A 21747-nucleotide genomic window follows, 5' to 3' on the forward strand; every position below is an offset into this window, starting at 1 on the left:
AAATCTTCCTTTTGATATTCAGTACCTGTGTGACCTTCGCCAGCTAGGTGGATAGAACACCAACCTTGGAATCAGAAGTCCATGAGTTCAAATCTAGCCTCACACACTTCCTAGCTGTGTGACCCTGGGCAAGTCACTTACCCTGGACTCCCTCAGTTTTCTCATCGGTCAAATAAACTTGAGAAGGAAATGACAAACTGCTACAGGATCTCTGCCAAGAAAACCCCCAAATGGAGTCATGAAGAGTTGGACATGACTGAAAAATGACTCAACAATAGTAACCTGTGTTACCTTGTGCAATTAATTTAACTTTCCTGGGCCTATTTCCTCATTTGTGAAATGAGGTGTTTGGAGAAGGCCCCTGAAATGTCTTCTGCCTCTAGATTGATGATCCTCTGACTGTTCTCCACAGGTCACAAACAGATGGACCACCTGTTCTATGATAGTCCCAAGGACCATGGAAGAACAAGAAAACACAAAAACTTACGCATGAAAAATTGGAAAGAGAAATCCCAAACTACTGTAAACAGGGGAAGTCCCTCAGTGCCCAGACTAAGAGAATATAATGGTACTGAATGCAAAGCACTTCCACTGCAAAACTCAGTGGGCCTCAGCCAACAAATCAGTAGTAGAGGGGATCTCAAAGGGTTGCATTGCTATTGTTTGTCCCTTGTTCTTGAAGAGGAACAAGACATTGGAAGGTGATGTCACAACTTGCAGTGAATTGGATTTAAGTGAGGGAGGGCTGTGCAAAGTCACCAGCCTCACTCTCTTCTCTAGAGCCATGTGGATCCAGTGGCAAGATATTCATCAGGACAACTGGAGATGGCCCCAGATGTTTAAGGCAATTGGGGTTAAGTGACTTGCCCATAGTCACATAGCTAAGTGTCAAGTGTCTGAGGCTGGATTTGAACTCCTTATTCCAGGGCCAGTGCTCTATCCACTGCACCACTTCATTGCCCCTAAAAGTTGCACAAGAGAAAGGCAAAGAGTGAATGTGAGGTCATTTGTCCTGGCCATATCATGTTAATCAATTAATTAGCAAACATTTGATAAGTGCCTACTATGTGTCAGGCCCAGGGTATACAAAAACTAAATTGAAACATCACCTGCCCTCAAGAAGCTTACATTTTAAATAACAACATTGTTCGATGATCAACTGTGATAGACTTAGTTCTTCTCAGTGATGCAATGATCCAAGATAAGTCCAAAAGACTCATGATGACAAATGCTCTCCACATCCAGAGAAAGAATTGATTAGAATCTGAATGAAGATTGAGTAATACTATTTTCACTTTATTTTTTGTGTTTTTATATTATTGGTCCATTTCTTTTTTTTTTTTTTTCGGGACAATGAGGATTAAGTGACTTGCCCAGGGTCACACAGCTAGTAAGTGTCAAGTGTCTGAGGCTGGATTTGAACTCAGGTCCTCCTGAATCCAAGGCTAGTGCTTTATCTACTGCACCACCTAGCTGCCCCAGGTCCGTTTCTTCTTTCATAGCATGACTAATATGGAAATAGGTTTTACATGATTGTACATATATAACCTATATCAAATTGCTTATCATCTTAAGGAAGGGGGACAGGAGGGAGGGAAGAAGAAAATCTGGAACTCACAATTTTATGAAAAATGAATGTTAAAAGTTGTCTTTACATGGAATTGGAAAACACTATTTTAAAAAGAAGCTTACAGGGGCAGCTAGGTGGCGCAGTGGATAAGGCACCAGCTTTGGATTCAGGAGGACCTGAGTTCAAACCCATCCTCAGACACTTACTAGCTGTGTGACCCTGGGCAAGTCACTTAACCCCCATTGCCCTGGAAAAAAAAAGAAGCTTGCATTCTATTAGGGAAGATAGGATGTGCACATATAGGTTTTATGAAATAAATACAATGTTGCGGGGAGGGGAGGAAACACTATCAGCTGGGGAGAGCAGCAAAGGCTTCTGGTAGAACGTTATGTTTGAGATAAGTCTAGAGAAGGGGTTCTAAACCTTTTTTGGTGTGTCTTGGACAGCTTTGTCAGCTAGTGAAGCCTATGATCCCTTCTCAAAATTCTGCTTTCAAATGCATAAAAGAAAATGCATATGATGGTAAAGGAAACCAGTTACACTGAAATAAAAATTTATTTTTTCCCATCCAAGTTCACAGATCCTGTGAACTCTATGGAGACCCCAGATTAGGAATCCCTACGCTAGGGGGCAGCTAGGTGGCGCAGTGGATAAAGCACTAACCTGGATTCAGAAGGACCTGAGTTCAAATCTAGCCTCAGACACTTGGCACTAGCTGTGTGACCTTGGGCAAGTCACTTAACCCTCAATGCCCCCCCCACCCCCCCCAAAAAGAATCACTACTTTAAAAGAAAACTAGGTCTTCTTAGAGGGAGGCGGTGAGGAGAAAGTTTGAGGGAAGAGGTTGTTTCTCCATGTGCCACCATTCTCTCCCTTAATGTTGCCAACATCACTTGGTGCTTGATTATCCAGTGGGCATGGCTTTCCATATGGAAGGAGACTCTCCTTTGCCCCTAGGAAGACTTAAGAGCTGAGACTTGTCCACAGAGCCATTGCAGGATAAGGGAGGTGCAAGGAAAGTCAAGGAGGGAAAATAAGACTATGTTCAGAGTGTCAATCATTGTCTCCCCAGGGTTCTCTTTGACCCAAGCCCAGCACTGAGAGGAAAACAAAACATTTCCATGAACCCTGTGAGAATTGGAAAGCTGCCGAGCCACAGGGTATGGGGTTTCTGAATTAGAGCATGCATTGTGGTTTGGGAGAGGTCAGTCCACCCCCAAGCTGGAAATATTACTTCATCCAAGAAGAAGAACAGAATGTTAGAGCTGGAAAGGATAGGAGAGATCATTTGATCCACCTCCCCTCCCTAGTCTGTTTTACAAATGGAGAAATTGAGGCCCAGGCAGTTTAAGTGACCTGCCCAAGGTCACCCAGCTCATATGTGGAAGAGCCTGGACTAGATCCCAGGCCCTCAGATTCCCAGGCCACATTATAAAGAAATATTTCTATTATATCAACAACAAAGGAGTCATATAAAATTTAGAGTTGGATTAGCACATTCTGAGATCATAAGAACATTTAGGGATTTGCAGTCCCTCAAATCATCAATGAATAAGAAATATATGCATTAGATAATATCTAATCTAATTAGAGTAATAATCACTCATCAATAAAAATATAGTAGGCACTTAATGTTTGTTGATTCATTGAATGATAATCATAGCTAACATAAATGTAGAAATCTAAGATTTATGAAGTAGTTGATGTATATTATTTCATTTGATCCAAATGACTGCTTTGTAAGGTGGGTGCTATTGTTATATCCATTTTTCAGATGATGTGCCTAGAGTCACACAGTTAGCAACTGCCTGAGGCAGGATTCAAACTCAAGTCTTCCCAGCTCCAAGGCTCTTCTTTCTCCTTCTCCTTCTCCTTCTTCTTTTTAGTGAGGCAATTGGGGTTAAGTGACTTGCCCAGGGTCACACAGCTAGTAAGTGTTAAGTGTCCGAGGCCAAATTTGAACTCAGGTCCTCCTGACTCCAGGGCCGGTGCTCTATCCACTGTGCCACCCAGCTGCCCCTACTCTATCTACTTCACCAAGTTACCTTCATACATGAATGTTGCCATGTATAATATAACACATAAGGCAGTATGGCCTAGTAGATGAAATGCGAATCATCTTACAGGTGGTTCATATCCTGCCCCTGACACTTACTATCTGTACACCCATGGTCCAGTCCTTTTATCTCTCTGGCCCGTAAGCAGATCTCAAAACCTAAGCTATAGATTGGTTAAAAATCTGTTCCCATACTCATGAAAATTGTAGATCTTTGACATATTGAGATATATAGAAATATATATGTATACGTATACATATGTGTGTGTGTGTGTGTGTGTGTAAATAAATCCTAAAGGAAATGTATGATAAAAGACAATATCAAGTCTTGGGAATCAGGTATCTCCACTCAACAAGATTACAATCCCTTCCATAGCAGAAGCAAGAACATACATTTCTGCAAAATGACTTACAGGTATTCCACAAAAGTCCTTGTCTCGTGCCTCATCATGGCATGAAGGTGACCCTGGATTCTCAGAAGCTGTATCCGTGGAACACAATTAATCCACCAATTTATTAATCACCTACTATGTGCCAGATACTATGCTAAGTTCTGGGATACCAAAAGAGGAGAATGCTAGTCCCTGCCCCCAAGGAGCTGACAAGCTGTGATGGGTCCCTATCATGAGATCAAAGAGTAAAAGAGTTAGAGTTGGAAGGGACTTCAGAAGTCACCAAATCTAGTCCTCTCATTTTACAAATGAGGAAACTGAGGTCCATAAAAGTTAAGTGACTTATCCAGGGTCATAAGTACCTGAGGTGAGACTCAAACCCAGATAATAATTATTATAATTTATAAAATTATTATCTATATAATATAATAATCATCATAGCATATAGTATAAGATAATTAATATAATAATCATTTATATAGTGCTTTAAGATTTACAAAGTGCTTTACAAATATTATCTCATTTTTGATTAACTATGATGGACTTGGCTCTTCTCAGCAATGCAATGATCCAATACAATGCCAAAATTTATAGTGGAAAATGCTCTCCACACTCAGATAAAGAACTATGGAGCCTGAGTGCAAACCAAAGCATACTATTTTCACTTCTGTTGTTGCTTTTTTGTTATTATTCTTGTTTATTTTTTCTTTCATCTTTTTTCCTTTTGTTCTGTTTAATGTGGAAATATGTTCAACATGATTGTAACATATAACCTATACCAAATTGCTTACTGGCTCTGAGAGGGGAAAGGGAAGGGAAGGTGGGAGAAAAATCTGAAACTCAAAAAAAAATCTTTACGTGAAATTGAGAAAAATTAAAATAAAAAAATAAATATATTAAAAAATATATTCTCATTTTAACCTCACAACAGTCCTGGGAAGTAAACGCTATCATTTTCCTCACTTTACAAATGTGGAAATTGAGGCTGAAAGGTGAATTGTGCAGGATCATACAACTAGTAAATGTAGGAGGTGAATTTGAACTCGGGTCTTCCTTACTCTAAATCCTGTCCTCTATCCATTGTGCCATCTAGATCTAGAAAAGCTTTGAGTATTAACCTAGGAACGGGCTATATGTCAGTCACCCAAGGCCCAAACGTCCAGAATGTTTTTTGTGTCTAGGACCCCTTTGGCTGAAGCCTATGGATCCCTTCTCAGAAACATGTTTTTCAATGCATAAAATAAAATATATACACACCTACACAGGAAACCAATTGTTGATGTCATTCATTCCCATCCAAATTCACAAGCCCCCCCCCCATCTCTCCTTCCCCATCCCCCATTGAGAACCACAACTCCAGAATACCATCACTTGGAGGGTTGGCCACCAGATGATGTCATTTTTGGTCCGTGTGATTTCATGAAGACTGTCCGCTATGGTGGGGAGATGGGGGAGAGGCACTCATCTGCAGGGGAGGTCCCCATAGCAGTGAAATCAGGGAGGTTTCGCATTCTTGAAAGGGGAAAAGTCTCATGAACCAGGCAGCGCTCTTCCCCATCACCCCCAGCACACACACAGCTGTACCTGTGGCTGCAGGAAAGAAAACCCCGAACACGGTGAAGAAGGACTCCCCAGGGCTGTAATCTGGAAGCGTGTTGTTTTGTAGCAGTTCTGGTGTGTACCCCACGAAGCCATGCTCTGGAATAGGGAAAGGGCAAGAGAAAATCAGTCGGATGCTTGTTTCTAGCTTGTCGGTGTCCTTTGACTTTTCTATGCTTCAGTTCCCTCAACTGTCAAATGAGGGGGTTGGGCTGGATGGCTTCTAAGGACCTCCTAACCCCATTACCCTATGACTCCATAATTCTGTGAACTTCAGCACTACAAATCCATCAATCAAAATAATAGCTGGCATTCCCATAGCTCTTTATGGTCTCCAAAAGGCATTGCAAATATTATCTCATTTTTTGTCTCACAATAACCCTCGAAGTACTATTATAATATCACTATTATTATTTCCATTTTACAGATGAGGGAACTAAGGAATACAGAGGCCAAGTGACGTGCCCAAGATCATGTAGCTTATAAGAGTCTGAGGCAAGATTCGAATTCATGTCTTCCTGGCTTCAAGCCCTGCCGTTTTTATCTACTGTAGTCACCTAGGTATCATTTATATAATACTTTAAGGTTTGCAAAGAGCTTTACATGTGGTAACTCATTTGATCAAGAGGTCATTTATTCCTTTTCCTTAGAATGAGCCGTCACCAAGTAATAGTGGTGTTCAAGTCACAATGAGGTGGTCTACAGGTGAATGCTTATACCACCACAGGCATGGTTTACTGAAGATTTAGGTAAATATACAGTTACTCTGAAAATAAACAGAATTCTATTAAAATATGAGGGCAGGGGAAGCTAGGTGGCGCAGTGGATAGGCCACTGGCCCTGGAGTCAGGAGTACTTGAGTTCAAATCCGGCCTCAGACACTTAACACTTTCTAGCTGCGTGACCCTGGGAAAGTCACTTAACCCCAATTGCCTCACTAAAAAAATAAAATAAAATGAGGGCAGCCAGATGTCACAGTGGATAGAGTACTGGGCCTAGAGTCAGGAAGACCTGAGTTCAAATCCAGCCTCAGGCATTTACTAGCTGTGCGACCTTGGTAAGTCAATTAACCCTGTTTGCCTCAGTTTCCTCATCTGTAAAATGAGCTGGAGAAGGAAATGGCAAAACTACTCCAGTATCTCTGCCAAGAAAACTCCAAATAGGGTCATGAAGAGTTAGAAATGACTGAAAAATGACTGAACAACAACAAAATAGCTAAACTAGTGAATTACTAAACATTATACTTTAAAAAAAATTATCAGGAATTTGACAAACATCAACATAAACATACAAAGAACAGAAGAGAATTATATATGAAACCATGAGTCTATTTTTATGACTTCTTTTTTAAGCATATATAGTAGTAGTAGTATATATAGTAATAGTAGTAGTAACACTGCCCTATTCATCTTTCTCTTCTTCTGAACTTCCTTCCACTCTCTTCTGTTATACTTAATATGGAAAAATTTCACATGGGTAGTTACATAGCAAGCTTTCAAAGAAAACAAACAGGAAAAGTAAAAATAGAGGACACTTTCAAGGCTCTCTGACTTTAAACCCTTTGTTAAAGATTCACCAGAGGGGCAGCTAGGTGGCGCAGTGAATGAAACACTGGCCCTGAATTCAGGAGGACCTGAGTTCAAATGCGGACTCAGACACTCAACACTTACTAGCTGTGTGACCCTGGACAAGCCACTTAACCCTCATTGCCCTGCGGGGAAAAAAGGTTTTTTGGTTATATATGTGTGTGTGTGTGTGTGTGTGTGTGTGTGTGTGCACGCGCGCGTGTGTGTGTGTGTGTGCGTGTGTGTGCATGCGCGCACATGTGCCCCGCAAAAAAAAAAAAAAGATTCACCAGAGAACAAGTCTAGAGCCAACACCCTTCATGATTTCAGTTCTAGTAGCATATGTTAAAGTATCTATAGTTAGAAAGCTTCAAGTGAGGTCTTTAGATCAAGCTGTTGGGTCTCCAAGAAGAGAGCTACCACCTGTTCTGTCCCCTACTTCTAGGCACCCCTTCCATGTACATTTGGGAATTCTCTCATCAGTCTTCATTGTTATTCAGTCATGTCCAATTCTTTGTGACCCCATTTGAGATTTTCTTGGCAGAGATACTGGGGTGGTTTGCCATTTTCTTCTCCAGCCCACTTTACAGATGAGGAAATTGAGGAAAACAGGGCTAAGTGATTTGCCCAGGATCACATAGCTATTAAGTGTCTAAGGCTAGATTTGAACTCAGGACTTCCTGACTTCTGACTTGGTACTCTATCCAATATACCACCTAACTGCCCTAATTAATCCTTCCATATCATTAATTATAAATTAATCCAAACGATCTTATTCACAGAATGAACTAGACTAATGGGGTTCTTTTTTAGTTGGTTGGTTGTCACTGAAGAACCTTTTAAAAAATTTTAATGATTTTTGTCGTTTTTATATTACCTAAATTTCTCTTAGTATCCCTTCCCCTCTACTCTCCTAGAGAAGCATCCTATATATCAAAAAACTTTTAGAGAAAAAGAGAAGAAAAATCACCAAAATCAATCAATACATCGAAGGTCTGAAAATATCCACATTGTTCCACATCCCTGGACCTCTCTGCCCTCTGCAGAAGAGGGAAGGAGGAATATATTCATTATTCCTCTTTGGAACTATGTTTTCTGTTTGTAATTCTGCAGTGTTCACTTTCATTTGTGTATGTGTGTGTGTGTGTGTGTGTGTGAGTGTGTGTCTGTGGTTGTTGTTCTTTCCATTTATTCTACTTTAGTAATTAAGTATAAAGTTCTCTTGGCTCCACTTGCTTTACTCTGCATCAGTTCACATAAGCCTTTCCATGTTTCTTTATAATTCATCATAGTCACCATGGCCGACTGCACAGTAATATTCCTTTACCTCAATTTGAAGTAGCAGATCTAAAAAGGAAGGAGTATAACCTAGCTCCTCCAACCTAAGCATTCCACAACTAGAAATGTAGCAAACCAAGTCCTGGTCAGGAAATCAAGAGAAAAAAAAAATCATAGTAGTAATTTTCTGGCTCAGGTTGGCATAGAGAGACAGAGAGGTTTGTGGATACCTGGGATGAGTGTGAGCATCGCAGTGAACATTTTTCTAGGCCAGCAGCATGCCTGACGTAATCTTGTAGTGCCAAGGGATTGAAAGAAGAATGAAGTTGTGCCTAAGAGCAAGAAGAGGTACAAGACCCATAGCAAGGCACTGAAACCTTATGTCGGTGGCATGGCACCTTGTTGCTCACTGCTCACAGATCCAGGTACATTGGGGTGGGGATCTGCACCCCAGGGTGGTATTCAGGGATAAGAAGCAGTAGTGAGGCCTAGGCTGTCTACTCAGCCAAGAGCAATCTCATAAGTGAACAGCAGATGTATTGTTCTGACCTCAGGAACAGAGTGGGGTCTTAGCACCAGCCTCCAGCCCAGTCTGAAGCCTACAGTGGAATAAACTGGGCAGGAATACAAGACGAAAGGGAAATCTTTGCTTTGTCACCCTAAACTTTCAGAGTATCCCAGCTGACTGATAGTGACTGATTCTGGCAGCAGTCATCTGGAACTTGCAACCAGGGACAAGCTTACAGGAGTATTACTCAGACCCACATTGAGGTCAAGAACTTGTTGAACTCAGACTAGGAAGGCAATGATGAAAATTTGCTCCAGATCACACAGCTTTGAGAGCACTGAAAGTTTTCAGGTCCCCAGTCTAAGATCCTAGAATAGCATAATATTCAATACCCCAAGAAAGAAGGAAAAGGACCCAGGAGGATAAAAGCTAAGCTTAGACATTTCCCCCAGAAGTATTTAGAGCCCATACCTAACACAAAGTTCAAAGTCAAAAAGTAGACCAGAAGAATGAGCAAAGAAACAAAAAAATCCCACTATACAGAGCTATTACAGAACCCCTAGGAGATGCCCAAGACACAAAACCAGAAGGAGAGAATGACCCCAAAATATCTTTAATAAAGCCTCAAAGAAAAACACAGTTTGGATACAGGTCCAATCAGAATTCCTGGAAGAGACAAGGCAAGTATTTTTTAAGAGCTAAAAAATAATTGGGAAAAAATGATAACTCTAGAGGAAAAAATGGAAGAGAAATGAGACACATGAAAAAAAATTGGAAAGGGAATTAACAACTTGGCACAAGAAGTACAAAACCTTGCCCAAGCAACAAACTCCATGAAAATTAGAATGGACCAAGTAGAAGCCAAAGAGCTAATGAGACGAGAAATCTTAAAACAAAGTAAAAAAGATTGAAAAAAATTAGAAGAAAATATAAGATATAGAACAAAGAAGAAATACAAAGATTATACCAGTTACCTCCTGAAAAAAAAAAAAAAACTCCCAGGAAGTTTAAAGAACAAACATTACAAGAAACCAAAAAGAATTCAAGTACCAAAGAGCAATAGTTAAGATCACATAAGATTTAGCTGCCATCACTATATCATAGAAAGTAAAAAGATCTAGGTTCACAACCAAGAGTAATTTACCTAGTAAAATTGACTATAATATTATAGGAAAAATATATACCACAATTTTTTTAGCCGTTCTCCAATCAATGGATATCTATTCTATTTCCAGTTCTTCGCTATTATAAAAAGTTCCCCTATAAATATTTTGCTGCATATGGGGACTTTTGTCTTATCAATGACCTCCTTGGGGCACATGCCTAGAAATAGACTCTATGGGTCAAACAAAGGGTATGAACATTTTAGTCACTTTATCTGCAAAATGACTGTATTGATTTACAGCTCCATCAACAATGTACTGATGTCCCTATCTTCCCACAAATTCTCCAACACTGACTATTGCCATCTTTTGTTATTTTGCCAATTTGCTAGGTATAAAGTGAAACCTCAGAGTTGCTTTGATTTACATTTCCCTTATTAGTAATGATTAGGAGTATTTTTTCTTAAGATTTAAGAGTTTGTAATTCTTTTAAGAACTGTTCACATCTGGGGGGCAGCTAGGTAGCGCAGTGGATAAAGCACCGGCCCTGGACTCAGGAGGACCTGAGTTCAAATCCAGCCTCAGACACTTGACACTTACTAGCTGTGTGAACTTGGGCAAGTCACTTAATCCTCATTTCCCTGAAAAAAAAAAGTTTTTTTGGTTATATGCGTGCGCGCGCGCGCGCGCGTGTGTGTGTGTGTGTGTGTGTGTGTGTGTTGTTTATATATGTGCGTATATATGATATCAAATTCTTATCTGAAAAATCTGATAAAAAGATTTTCTTCCCATTTCACTGCTTCCCTCAACCTAAATGCATTAATTTTGTTTGTGTGGAAGTTTTTTAACTTCATTAATCAAAATTATCTATTGTATCTTTTGTGATTAACTATCCTCTGCTTGGTTGAGTATATATCTCTTATCCATAGCTGTGAGACATCTGTGATCTGTTTCTCTTCGAATTTTTTTATAGTATGGTCTTTAATATTAAAATTTTAAATTGATTGCAAAATATGTTTCAAGATGTTGGTCAAAGCTGAATTCTTGCCAGACTGCTTTCCAGTTTTCCCAGAAGTTCTTATCAAATTAGAAGGGCTTTCCTAAGTAAATTTATGTTTTGGAGTTTATCAAACCCTGGGCTATTGAAATCCATTGTTTCTGATTCTCCCTTTAGAGTTTCTTTCTAACATAGCCTGAATTCTTATTTTAATCCCAGACCCCTCCTAGGCTGGTCTCGCTCTGGAACATCAAGCCTGGTTTCCATCACAAAGCCTCTGAGAGCTGCTTTCCTTAGCTTTTTCCCCTGGCTTTTATTCTCTAACAAGCTAGCAAGGGTATCCTTCACTGCCTGCTCCCAGCAGAGAAAATGTTCATTATTCCCAATCTTGCTTCTTTCCTTGCCCACAGAGCAAAAGCTGAAAGGGATTCTGGGCCCACAAGGACACCCCCATGCCACCGGGGCCTCTGATCTCTTGTTTGATCTTTTTCAAATTAGAAGGGAGTAATTTTCCACTTTCTCTTAAAGAGGAGAGGAATTTAGCTACTCGCTGAGCCAAGTGTCTCCTCTTGGCGCTGCCTAGCAACAGGTGCAGCCCCTTTTCAGAGCTACACCTTGCCTGCTCCACACTGCTATAGTAACCATTCTTCACAACTGCTAAGAACTTATGTCCCAACCAGAAAAACAAAGCGTTCTGAACTGAGGACTTAGCGAGGTTTTTAAATAGACTTAAATTGATTCCATCCTAGGAGCCGTCTGCTATCTCATCAAAGGAGCCCGTTTTGCACGGCTTGTATCTATGGCCATGAGCTAAGAGGATTTTAAAATGTCAGGTGCCCTTGACCAAGAAACACCCTGTAGGCTGTGCGTTATGGGGATTCTGCTTCTGAATTCTCTCTGGCAGTAGGTGGTTTGTTTTTCTTTTCCGGCCTCATAGTCACCCTGCTACTCCTGGCCAGGGCTCTTCTGTCTCTCACTCACCCCATTCTGCCCAATCAGTTGCCGAGTATTGTCAGCTCTCTCTTCAGCATCTCTCCTCCAGCTCCTTCTCTCCACTCACAGAGTAGGAGCTTAATCAATGCTTGTTGGCTTGACTAGGTTTGACAAAAGGGGCAGCTGGGTGGTGCAGAGCACTGGCCCTGAGGTTGGGAGGATCTGAGTTCGAATGTGACTGCAGACACTTACTTACTAGCTGTGATCCTGGGTAAGTAAGTCACTTAATCCCAATTGACTTAAACATCCAGGGCCATCTCCAGTCTTCCTGATATGTGTGTATGTGTGTGTGTATATATGTATGCACATACATACATTCATACATGCATATATACACAAATACACACATGAATGCATATATACACAAATACACATATGCACACGTGCATATTGCCACCAGACCCAGATGGCTCTGGAAGAGAGACATCATCCATGTAATGGTCCTTTTTGAAAACAAAGGAGCAATGATAACAAGAGATAATAAAAAGCAACTCTTGTGAAATAGTATTACTTTCATGGGAGCTGGTAGTCAGTGAGTTCCCTTGGCCTGAGCAAAGTCTCCTTGACATATCTAGCAGCTAGAAACTGCAGCGGATGAGGCATCGGTCCCAGAGTTAAGAAGACAAGTTCAAATTTGCTCAAAGATGCTGAATAGCTGTGTAACTCTGGGAAAGTCACTTTGCCTCAGTTTCCTCTCTCTCTCTCTCTCTCTCTCTCTCTCTCTCTCTCTCTCTCTCTCGCCTCTCTTACATTTGTGACTTCTCAGGAATTTTTGCTTCAAGGGAAAAAAAATAATAAAAGGCAATGGAGAGGTCTGGGCTTCCCCAAGCAGAGGCTGGGATTTGGAATCACTGTGGATATATCTCTCTTTTGGCTTTAACATTATTCTAGGTGAATTAAATCTCAAAGATGGTGCTAACATTTTGATTGACTTTTCTTCTGCAGAGATCATCTTTCCCTCAATTAAATTTGTCAGGGAGGGAGGAACCCAACCCTACACATAAAAGAGTCGATTCTGGTTTCTCCGCTGGCTGACCTCACTGACCAACATTACAGAAGGGAAAAACCACTCCAGCCAGCTTCTATGACTGCCCTGGACATGAGCTCAACCAAGCCAGACTGACTCACTGAGCTCAGCTCCCTCCCAAATTTACATTTATAGAGTGCTTTAGGTTTTACAAAATACTTTTTTCATAACAACCCCATGAGCTAGGAAGCATCGGAGCTTGGATTTGAACTCAGGTTTCCTGACCCAATACTCTTTCCACTCTGAATAATGATGACAAAAGTGGTGAAGGATGAGGAGGACCAGAAAAGGGAAGTTGGACCCCTAACCCAGGAGCCCGGATAATCAGTCTGATGAGCAACACACATATTGCCGTGATTTTCTTTTTAATTCGATTTTGTCTTTTCCTTTCAGTTCCAAATTGTCTCCCTCCCATCCCCGTCCTCCCCACAGCCATTGAGAAGGCAAGAAAAATAAAACCCATTACAAATATGCATAGACATGCAAAACAAATTTCCACATTAGCCATGTTCCAAGAAAAAAAAAGGCAAGAGAAAGAAAGAAATAGAAGAAAACATGCTTCAGTCTGCACTCTGCATCTATCATTTCTGTTTTGGGAGGTGGATAGCAGGGTTCATCGTGACTCTGATAGAACTGATTGCCGTGACCTCTTGGCCTTCTCTGACAATACCCACCTATAGGGAAAGAAGTGACAAACACAAGTTCCATCTGCATGGAGGACACCGTGTCTATATGACTGAACAACAGAAGTATTTCAAGCCAACCACTGAATCATGAAATGCTGGGAAGATTTAAATGGACTCTTTTTCCCACCCTTTTCCCATCTTGGGTGTTCATGAATTCAGCTTATGAGTCACAGAATGAGAACCATGGGACCTTAAAGTTGGAAGGCACCTCAGAGGTCATGTGGCTCAAACCCATACCTAGCCAAGAATCCCTTCTAAAACCCTGCCAACGATTTAGCCTATGCTTGAAGACCTCAAAGAGAGGTGAGAGCTAGGGACAGAAGGGTGGGGACACCTGACCTCCAGAGGCAGCCCATTTGACTTGGTTGTTCTTGAGTCGTTTTCAGTAATCCCGTTTGATTTTTTCTTGGCAGAGATACTGGAGTGGTTTGCCATTTACTTTTCCAGCTCATTTTACGGATAAGGAAACTGAGGTAAACAGGGTGAAGTGATTTGCACAGGGTCACACAGCTAGTAAGTGTCTAAATACAGGTTTGAACAGGTCTTCCTGTCTCTAGGTCTGGCACTCTATCCATTGTACTACCCAGTTGCCAATGTGAAAATATGATTATCATATCCATCCCAACTCTCAGTCTTTCTCATCTTAATCAAGCGACTGAAGGGGCATAGCACTACCAATTCAGCTGGGGCAGGTTTTTTTTCAGTAGAACACAGCTGTCTCTAGAACTCTTTCTAACAGACCAGGCCACAGGCAGGGTTCCTTCTGCCCTTCCTTCTTCCCAGTTTCCTTTGAGGGAGAATTATTAAGCCCAGGGTTTAGCAACCTAAAGCCCCAGGCCTAAATCCATCCTGAAGCCTGTTTTTGTACAAACTCAGAGAGGTAAGAATATGGTTGGGGTTCTCTACACACACATTTTTAAGGACAATACAACTTTATTTCAAAGTGTTAAAAAAAAGTTCTTAGCTCATGAGTCTGTACAAAAACAGGGAGCCAGCAGAATTTGACCCAATGGGCCATAGTTTACTGACCCTGATAGCCAGTCAACAAGCATTTACTAAGCACTTATTGTGTGCCAGGTGCCACACTAAGTGAATGCTGCCTCTCCCAACATGCTCCATAGGTGACCAGGGACAAATCATTTGGCTTCATTGGGGCGGGGTGGGGCAGGGCAATGAGGGTTAAGTGATTTGCCCAGGGTCACACAGCTAGTAAGTGTCAAGTGTCTGAGGCCGGATTTGAACTCAGGTCCCCCTGAATCTAGAGCCAGTGCTTTATCCACTGTGCCACCTAGCTGCCTCTGGCTTCATTTTTGAACTTCCATGTCTTCACCTGCAGGATGGTGCTAATACTGTCTTCAGTAGCTCCCTTTCAGGATGATTGGGAGGGTCAAGGAGGGGAGGCCCTTTTGTAATTATGTAAATGTCAATTATTGTTGGCCAGTGCCAGAGCCGGTCAAGCAACCCTGGAAATGTCATACTTGTTAGAGGGTGGGTGACACAGTGGAAAGAGCCCTTGAACTTGGAAATCAGAGGAGGTCTGACCTTGAGTGTCCCTTCTTCCGCTTTGCTCTGGGACAGATCTCTTCACTTCTCAGACACAGAACTTTGTCTAGGTATAAAATCAGGAGCATCAGGTTTCACTCCCTACTTCACAGAGTTGTTTTGGTGGGGAAAGCTCTCTACCATCCTTACAACTCTCTCAAGAAAGCCACACATGGGGGCGCGGCTAGGTGGTGCAGTGGATAAGCACCGGCCCTGGATTTAGGAGTACCTGAGTTCAAATCCGGGCTCAGACACTTGACACTTACTAGCTGTGTGACCCTGGGCAAGTCACTTAACCCTCGTTGCCCCGCAAAAAAAAAAAAAAAAAAAAAAAGAAAGCCACACATTGTTATGGTTATTTGCTTGAGGTATTTTGCCTCCTGTCACTGGGCAGGAATGTGAATTATTCTCAAAAGTTTTTGCTTTCCTCTTTTTTAAAAAAAAATTTATTTTATTTTTCAGGACAATGAGGGTTAAGTGACTTGCTCAGGGTCACACAGCTAGTCAAGTATCAAGTGTCTGAGGCTACATTTGAACTCAGGTCCTCCTGAATCCAGGGCAGGTGCTTTATCCACTGCACCACCTAGCTGCCTCCTGCTTTTCTTCTTCTAAGAATCCTACTGGACTTTACTAGCCATTTTGGACAGAGTTCAGTGAATGATCTACCATGGAACATTAGAGATAGAAGAAAACGTAGATATGATCAGGTCCAACTTCTTTGTTTCAGACTCAAATGACATTTTGTTTCCTGTCTCGTGACCTCCATCATGTATTCTATATAATAGCTATTTGTGTTCTTGTTTTATCCTAATACTGGACTCTAAGCTCCTAGAGTGAAGGAGTCTTTGTTTTATTTAAGCTTTATCTCCCCACCCACCCACCTAGCACAGTGCTCTCTCTATATATAGATGAGCTATAGTCAGCTAGATGATGTGATGGGTTGAGTCAGGAAGAACAGAATTCAAATCCTGCCCCAGATACTTACTAGCTGTGTGACCGTGGGCACAGACTATTAAAATGGGACTAATAATAGCATCTACTTCACAGTAGGTTGTTTGTGAGGATCAAATCAGATAACATAGATGAAGGAGTCTGCAAAACTTAATGCTAGCTGTTATGATTATTTCATTTGTTTTATCCGTGTCTAACTCTTTGTGACCTCATCTGGGGTTTTATTGGCAAAGGTCCTGCAGTGGTTTGCCATTTCCTTTTCCAGCTCATTTTACAGATGAGGAAACTGAGGCAAACAGGGTTAAGTGACTTGCCCAGGGTCACACAAGCTAGTAAGTGTCTGAGGCCTGATTTGAACTCAGGAAGATGAGTGTTCCTAACTTCAGGCCTGGTACTCTATCAGTTCTTTTATGATTATAGTAGATGCTTAATACATATTTGCTGTATTGGATTACATAGAAAAGAAGCAGGAGAACGCACTAACTTGGCTGACTGATGGTAACAAATGTACTTTCCTGTTTCCTAGGGTAGTAAAAAAAGAGGAAATGGATTCAAACCCTACCCCAGCTCCTTACTAGCTGTGTGATCTTGGGAAAGTCATCCTTCATCTCTCTGAGCCTCTATTTCCACACCTGTAAAAATGGAGTTAGCTAGTCCCTTCCTGCCCTAAACCTGTGGTCCTATAAAATTAAAATAATTCCCAGTCTCCAGAATTCCCATCGCCTCACCAAAAAAAAAAAAATTTGGCTAGGAGTCTGATCTGAATATATGATTTTGCAAAAAAAAGGACCAAAGCAAACCAAACAAAAAAAAAACACAATGACAAAACAAAAACAACACCCTGTACTATTTGACCTTTAGGATTTAGAGATACCAAAATATACAAAAAAGTCCAAGAGAGACAAGAACAGGGAATTATAAAGCCAGACGGAGAATGCAAGAGGGCTTTGAAGCCTGCCAGTCCTGGGGTCCCCTCCCACCCAGGACTTCATGACCTCCGAGCTGTCCATGCCTCACACACGCTGCCAGCGCCTTGTGGTTACAAGGGGCCAATTCTCAAGGGCCGGGAAGCTGAACCCCACCCTCCCTCGACGTTAGCCAAACGTAACAGGGTCCGTTCTCCAGCCAAAGCCAAGACCATCCGGCAGCGAGTGCAACCATCCTTTCAAGAGACCTTCAAAACCATTCCCCAGCGATGTCCAGGAGACCAACAACTGCAAAGGAAGGTCGGGGCTCTTCCTCTGGAAGCCCTCTGGTTATTTGGTCTGGAAAGTCCCTTGAAGCCCATATAAAGCGGACGTTCGATTGTATTTGCAGAGTCACTTAGATTTTCTAAATACAGCAGCCCCTGTTCTTACAGCCCAGCCCCCCAGAGCTGGGGTGGGGTTGGTGTGACTGAGGCACAGCTGTCTCTTCCTCAACCTCCCCCACCCCCCGCCCCCACACACTTCCAACACATCCCCTTCGGGGTCACCTTCCTCCCTTCTTAAATTAGAGAGCCTGCCCTTTCCTGGGAACAGAGGGACGGACAATGGGAGAGGCCGGCCCCGCCAGGAATAGAAAGAGGGGAGGAAGAGCCTGGGAGAGAGGAAGGGAGGGAGCAGGCAGCGAGGGAGGGAGGGAAGGAGGGGAAGAGAGAAGGCTGCCTGGACCCCAGGGGAAACAGGGCAGGGAGGGGTGGGGCTTCAGAGATCACAGGAAGAGTAACTATGGAAGGAAGAGGAAAGGAGAGGCTGGGAGCAAACTGATTCTGGGAAGCCAAACACACACACACACACACACACACACACACACACACACACACACACACACTTTGAAAAAGAAAAGACTTCACACTGAGGGGCCATGGAAGAAAGTGAAAGGGCATTGTCAGAAACAAGGGATTCCAGGGAAGGAGTAAGTAGGGAGTCAGGGGGTCCCAGAGTGAGAGGAGCACAGAGTTCTGCCAACACAGCAGCTATGTGACCTTGGCCAATTCATTTCCTGTTTCTGTAAATCAGCAGGGTTTGGGGGAAGGCAGGAGTTGGACTAGAAAGATGATCTGGAAGATTCCTCCCAGCTCTAACATTCTACAGTGTGACTCTACCCTCCCCTGGGTCAGGGATCTCTAGGTGAACCACAAGAAAAGGAAGATGAGGTGGAGGCGGGGGCTGCAGAGGGAATGTAGCTAGACAAGGAAGCCGGTGTGAACAAGAGTTCCCCATCCAGGGGGAAGTAACAGGCTCCCAAACCAACAGCAGATTTGATCATCGTATTATAAACCTAGAAATGGAAGGAGGCTTGGACGTCATCTCATCCAGCCGCCTCATCTTACACAGGAGGACTCTGGGGCCCAGATTGGTGACCCAGCTTGCCCAAGGTCCTGGAAGAAATGATGAACTCAATGATCTTAGAAAAACATGGATAAACTTGCATAAAATAATGGAGAGAGAAATGAGCAGAACCAAGAGACTGTTGTATACAGTAACAGCAATATTGCTTGATGAACAACTGTAAACAACTCAATTGTTCTGAGTATTAGAAATATTCAAGTCAGCTCCAAAGGAAGGAAGGAGATGCTATCCCCCTCCAGAGAAAGAACAGATAAACAGAAGTATGCATCACATGATTTTACACATATATTTGTGTCAACTAGTGCCCTTCTCTAGTGCAGGATAGAGAGGGAAAGAGAGAGGGAGACAGTTTGGAACTTTAAAATGGAACCAAAAAATATATTAATTAAAAAAAAAATACTGGTACAACTGGGATTTGAACTCAGGTCTTGTGACTACCACATTCAGTGTCTTTTCTATTGTACCATGATGGATGCCTCTAACAATCCTGATATTCCAGGAGATTTTCAGACTCCTCTGGCAAGTTTGACTAAATGCTTACCATGCTCTCCATGGAAATATAAACATTGACATCACAGTGTTGGCAGATGCTGGCCAAGACCCCCTGCTTTGTTTGACCTTCAGTGAACAAAGAGTGGTATCAGGCAGTTTCTGAGTGCTTTGCTTGGATTTAACCTTATGATGCTCACATTGATAATAATTAGCTCACATTTATATTCCACTTTAATGTTTGCAAAGTGATTTACATACATTTTCCCACTAGAAGGAGGAAGGGGGCTAATAATGTCACCAATTTACAGATGAGGAAACTGAAGCAGAGCTAAGTGACTCACACAGCTAATAGGTGTCTGAGGCCAGATTTGAACTCAGGAAGTCCTGACTTTGAGCCTGGTACTCTATCCACTGAGCCACCTAGCTGCCCTAAGCTATTAGTGGTCATATTAAAAAAAAAATCTAAATTACTTATAATTAGAAAAATTAAAATTAAAACAACTCCAAGGTACCACCTCATGTCCATCAGATTGGTTAAGGTGACAAAAAAGGAAAATGATAAATGATACAGGGACTATGAGAAAACAGGCACACTGATGCATTGTTGGTGGAGTTGTGAAGTGCTCCAATCCTTTTGGAAAGCAATTCGGAACTATGCTCAAAAAGCTATTAAACTGGGCAACCCCTTTGACCCAGTAATACCCCTAGTCATACCTTCCAGTGAGATCAAAAGAGTAAAGAGACTCGTTTGTACAAAAATATGTATATCAGTTCTTTCTGTGCTGGCAAAGAACTGGAAACTGAGAGGATGCCCATCAACTAGGAAATGGTTGGACAAATTATGGTATATGAGTGTGATGGAATACTACGTACCATAACAAATGATGAAGGGGATAGTTTCAGAGAAACCTGGGAAGACTTGTATGAACTGATAGAGAATGAAGTGAGAAGAACCAAGAGATAATACAACAGTATTATAAAGACAATTTTGGATGACTTAGGAACTCTGATCAACACAATGGCCTGTTACAATTTCAGAGGACTAATGATGAAACATGCTGTCCTCCTCCTAATTGAGAGGTGATGAACCAAAGTACAGACTAAGACATCTTTTTCTTGGATATTGCCAATGTAGGAATTTGTTTTGCTTGACCATGCTTGTGCGTAAAAGAGTTTTTGTTTTTCTTGCTTTGGGGTTAGGGGAGAGGATGCCAACCTGAAAATAAAATAAAATAGAATTTTAAAAATACCTAATCTAATATGCACTCTTACATTGGTTAAGAAACTTAATGTAGAGGCAGCTAGGTGGCGCACTGGATAGAGCACCGGCCCTGGATTCAGGAGGACCTGAGTTCAGATCCGACCTCAGACACTTGACACTTACTAGCTGTGTGACCCTGGGCAAGTCACTTGACCCCAACTGTCTCACCCCCAAAAAAAACCCCCACACACAAAGAAGAAACAATGTAAAATGAATTTTTAATCATATATTCTAAAACAACGATCTTTCTTTCTGACCACCCCCCTCCCCAATTAATTTGTTCACTATCTCTTGGACCTCATTCTGCCCATAAATTTGAAATAATAATAATAAAAAAATTAGATCACATTTTATAGCACATTAAGGTTTACAAAGAGCAGAAAGGTAGAGCAATGGATAGAATGTGAGGCCTAGATTCAGGAAGACCCTGAGTTCAAATCCAGGTTAAGAAATTTACTAGCTATGTAACTCTGGGCAAGTCACTTAATCCTGTTTACCTCAGTTTCCTCATCTGTAAAGTGAGCTAGAGAAGGAAATGGCAAACCACTCCAGGTTATTTGCCAAGAAAACCCCCAAAAAGTTCTCGAAGAATGGAGCACAACTGAAAAGGACTGAACAATAACAGCTACTTATCTCACAAAGGCATGGTGAAAAATGTTTTACAAAATCTTAAACCATGTATATCATTAGCCATGCCTGACAACCTCAACTGCTAAAATGATATTTAGCTAAAATGGCCAAAATAGAAGGAAGAGTTGGACATGACTGAAAAGACTGAATGACAAGGCTACAAAATGCTTTTCTCACAGCCTCCCTGTGACGTGAACAAATATTATCCCAATTTTATAAATGAGAAAAAAGATCTATTGAATTCAGATGATTTTCCCAGAATCACATGGTGTCAGAACCAGGATATAAAACCTAGGTCTACAGATGGAATCCAAGACTCTTTCTACTCAAATATTCAAATGAATATAAGATCTCATTGACGGGGAAATTCCCTCTAGTGAGATAAATTTCAACCCAGGCATACCTGCCCATCCTGTGAGGCTCAGGTCCAAGTCCTCCCCTAAGTTTGCCCCCAAGGCTCTGAAGGCCTTCTATTCCTCCTGCTACTGAGAGGGTATCAGTGGAAGATGCAGCCTATTCACCTACCAAATCTCACCCTGGCCATATGACCAGCTCATCTGCTCTTCCTATCATGCAGTTCCTTTTTTGGTACCTTTTACTCCTGTTCTTTGGAGTTCCTCATTGGTAAAATGTTGTGTAACCAGCCCAGACCCACTATTTTCTTCACTATTGACTTCTTCTGAGAATGTTGTATTCTATGCCTTGCAGCTAGAAGGAACACTGATGGAATTCTGGTCTCAAAAGGATAGGTCCATGAAGGGGCA

At 41.8% G+C, this 21747-nt stretch overlaps 1 protein-coding gene across 1 annotated transcript in view; it reads right to left on the reverse strand.

Annotated features, from left to right (window-relative positions):
• The window catches only part of SLC12A8 (solute carrier family 12 member 8), a 170376-nt gene that overhangs the window by 73970 nt on the left and 74659 nt on the right, over positions 1-21747 (reverse strand). Inside the window, exon 5 of the mRNA XM_043993509.1 lies at positions 5603-5716. Coding sequence (XP_043849444.1) covers positions 5603-5716 — 114 coding nt within the window. The remainder of the gene's footprint in view (positions 1-5602; positions 5717-21747) is intronic.

Source organism: Dromiciops gliroides, chromosome 3 (genome assembly GCF_019393635.1).
Source record: "Dromiciops gliroides isolate mDroGli1 chromosome 3, mDroGli1.pri, whole genome shotgun sequence".
Classification (NCBI taxonomy): Eukaryota; Metazoa; Chordata; class Mammalia; order Microbiotheria; family Microbiotheriidae; genus Dromiciops; species Dromiciops gliroides.